Raw genomic sequence first — 3,386 nt, forward strand, 5'->3', positions numbered from 1 at the left:
CATGATCCAGAGGCTGACCGCCGAGATTGAGAACGCCAAGTGCCAGGTACGGGTGTGGGGAGCACTCAGATACCCAGCACAGGCAGACGGCAGCACCAAGCCCTTTGCCCTCTGGCCCCGAGCAGGCCTCCCAGTGTGCATGTAACCCAGAGAATGGGCAGGGGCTCTACCACATCACACACTTGAGCTGGGATGAGCTGTATTACTGATGACCCTCTTCTTGGCCACCCTGTGACCACCACCAAAGAGAGATGGTGAAAGCTTAGCCATCTCCCCCTTCATGTTTTCATCCCATTAACTACCTGGTCATAGGGAGTTAACTTGCCTTTTCTCTGGGACCTTCCACTCCCTGCCCTAATCTATCAGCTTGGGTGAACTAAGTTGTGCCTTCCCTCTCTCATCCTTGTCTTCACTTCTCTTTCCCCATAGCGGGCCAAGCTGGAGGCTGCCGTGGCCGAGGCAGAGCAACAGGGCGAAGCGGCCATCAACGATGCCCGCTGCAAGTTAGCTGAGCTGGAGGCCGCCCTGCAGAAGGCCAAGCAGGACATGGCCTGCCTGCTCAAGGAGTACCAGGAGGTCATGAACTCCAAGCTGGGCCTGGACATCGAGATCGCCACCTACAGGCGCCTGCTGGAGGGCGAGGAGCACAGGTGGGGCTAAGAAAGACCTTGTGAAGTATAGGAGGTCCTGGGGGAGTAAATTTCCTTAAGCCCAAGTGTGAGCTACATCTCCAGTACAAGTCAAGCTTCAGTAACAATTATCAAATGTCTATTATGTGCTCAGCATGTGCTAAGTGCTAACAATCTGATGAGGTAGGAATCATTTTTCCCATCCAAAGATAAGCAGTAAGGCTCAGTGTTTGGTGACTTTCTCTGGCCACACAGTTAATAAGTGCAGTAGCCAGGACCTGCACCCACATCATGTGCCTCTGAAATCCATGGTCTTTGAGTAGCTTCCTACAAGAGGCTGCGGGCAGGCCTGCTCATCTTAAGGACAATGTATTCTATACGTATGCACGCATACATGCGCATAGTAGCTCTTCATTGACCACAAAGCCCTTTCACACACACTGCTGCGTGTGCTTTGACTGCTTTCTGTGAGCCCAATCATACTACCCAGTGTGTGTCTGGTCTCCCACATTGGAAGCAATGGTAGAGTTCATCATCTCACCTACCTCTGCTGAAAATCAGAAGACCTTGTCTCCGTGGTCAGAGAACAGTTAAAGAAAGTGTGCCTTTAATGCAGACTTGGGGGGAGCCCTTTCTGCTTCTGGGGCAGGATCTATACACAGGACGGCCCTTTCTATGCCCAAGCAACCATCATCTCAATGAATTTAGCTCAGTGTCCAAAGTAAAGAGTTTTCTTTCTCTACAGGCTGTGTGAAGGCGTGGGCGCCGTGAATGTGTGTAAGTATCTGCTGGAAACCCCCTAGAAAATGGCTTTGTTGATGGGCAAAGCTGAACCCTGCAGCCTAACCCCCTGAACCTGGAATGTTCCTTTCATCCTCCCCTGGAGTCTCACTGGGCACACGAAGAGTTGAGCGCCCTCCCTGGTGGAGAAATGAACTGCAGGCCGTGGAAATGGGGCTAAGCAGCTTTGCCCCTCTGGGTTCCCAGGGTCCCCTGGTCCTTCTTGCCCCGGTCACCTAGAAGGGCTGAGAGGCTGAGAGGAGCTGGGCATGAGTTATTAACCACGTTGAGGAGGAGGAGCCGCCTGCCATGTGGGAGGCATTGGCATCTGTCACGGGGTTGGTGAGCTCATGGCGGGCCCCTCACCCCAAGGTGTCCCCTCTTCCCACAGGCGTCAGCAGCTCCCGCGGCGGAGTCACCTGTGGGGGCCTCACGTGTAGCACCACCCCGGGGCGCCAGATTGTGTCGGGCCCCATGGCCACCGGGGGCAGCATCACGGTGATGGCACCTGACTCCTGCGCCCCCTGCCAGCCACGCCCCTCCAGCTTCAGTTGCGGGAGCAGCCGGTCTGTCCGCTTTGCATAGAGTCTGGGGCCACCTGCGTCCATATGTGCACAAAGGGTGTGTGAATGGAAATGTGTGCTTGCTTCTGGAATCTTCCACATGTTCCTTCAGAGGGACAGACCCTGGGGCCGCTCCGCCACCTTCTCTTTTTAGGGAGTTGTTTCCTGGTTCTCCTCTTGGCTTCGGTTAGAGAGTCATTCCCAGCCTTTCACCAAAGTCCAATTTAACTCAGAAATACCCGCGGCCAATTTGCACTGTTCACCAAGCTCCCTGGGACATTACCAGTCACCTGGGTGGCTGCACATCATGGGGACTTGGCCTTCCCCTGGAACAAGAAAGAGCCTAACCATCCTCAGGTCTCCAACAACGTGAGAATCAGAGAGGAAGTCCCCCCACCCTCCAACACACCCCGCAGCTCTCTCTGCTGGTTGGGAAAGTTTCTGCAGGGAGCTCCTGCCCCGTGGTCATTTTTGTGTGTTTTGATAGTCTCTCTGACTGACTGCCTTCCTGAGTTAACCTGTTCCAGCCAGACTCCTCACAGTGACCTCCCATTGAGAGGCCCATTAAGGGGAGGGAAATCCTTTTGACTGTGGACAGGTATTGCTATTGAATGCACTTTATACATTTCAAAGAAAACTCCACAGTTGCTCCAGATCTCCCTCTGCCCACGCAGGAGGGGTCTGTCCAACTCGCAGCAGGTGGGATGGAGAAGGTTAGGCCACTTCCTGGGTCCCTGGCTTGTTACGACTGTTTATGGGTGGCTTGCCTTCTGGGTTATCTCAATCGGTGTTTCAATAAATGCTGCTGCGATGCAAGGATATGTGATCTTGTGAACACAGTGTGCGCCCCCTCCAGCATTCCGACTCTCAGCTCCCTCTTCCCCATCTCCTGCTGGCCAAACCTTTCCAGCCCCACCCCCACCCATGCAGCGTTTCCCCAATTCCGCAGTGATTCTGCCTCTTCCTCCATAGCCTGATTCCAACTCAGTACTCCACGGTCTGGACCACAGCTCCAGCTCCCCCCATGACCTCTTTCTTCTTGACCATACCCCACATACCCCCAGCAGCCAGTCCTATCCCAACCTCATCACTCTCACCCCCACCCACCTGGTTCAAACCAGTTCCCAGCCCACCTGTGGGCTCCTTATGCCAAACACAGGCTCCCTCCATCTCCTCTTTTTCCACCTGCTTCTCAGCTCACCCAGTGCTGATCTTCCTAGATGAGGGCTCCACCTAATGGAGACAGATCTACCCTCTGAGGCCGCCAAGGACTGTCCCACATGGACACATAGGCCACCCCACACCCCTCCTCCCATTTGCCGTTGCTCATTGCTCTCTGTACTTCCCCTCCCCACCCCCCCTTTCACACGCACACATCCCCCTCCCCCTGAACCACAGTGTCCAAAACCCTGAG

General features: G+C 54.8%; 1 protein-coding gene across 1 annotated transcript in view; it reads left to right on the top strand.

The window, feature by feature from the left end:
• Positions 1-1,994, top strand: part of LOC102762602 (keratin, type II cuticular Hb5) — a 6,289-nt gene extending 4,295 nt beyond the window's left edge. Inside the window, 4 exon segments of the mRNA XM_006757048.2 lie at positions 1-46; positions 430-650; positions 1,375-1,406; positions 1,801-1,994. The exon segment at positions 1-46 is cut by the window's left edge and continues 14 nt beyond it. Of these exon segments, the coding sequence (XP_006757111.1) occupies positions 1-46; positions 430-650; positions 1,375-1,406; positions 1,801-1,994 (493 nt within the window).
• The last annotated feature ends 1,392 nt before the right edge of the window (positions 1,995-3,386 follow it).

This window comes from Myotis davidii, unplaced genomic scaffold (assembly GCF_000327345.1).
Source record: "Myotis davidii unplaced genomic scaffold, ASM32734v1 scaffold233, whole genome shotgun sequence".
NCBI lineage: Eukaryota > Metazoa > Chordata > Mammalia > Chiroptera > Vespertilionidae > Myotis > Myotis davidii.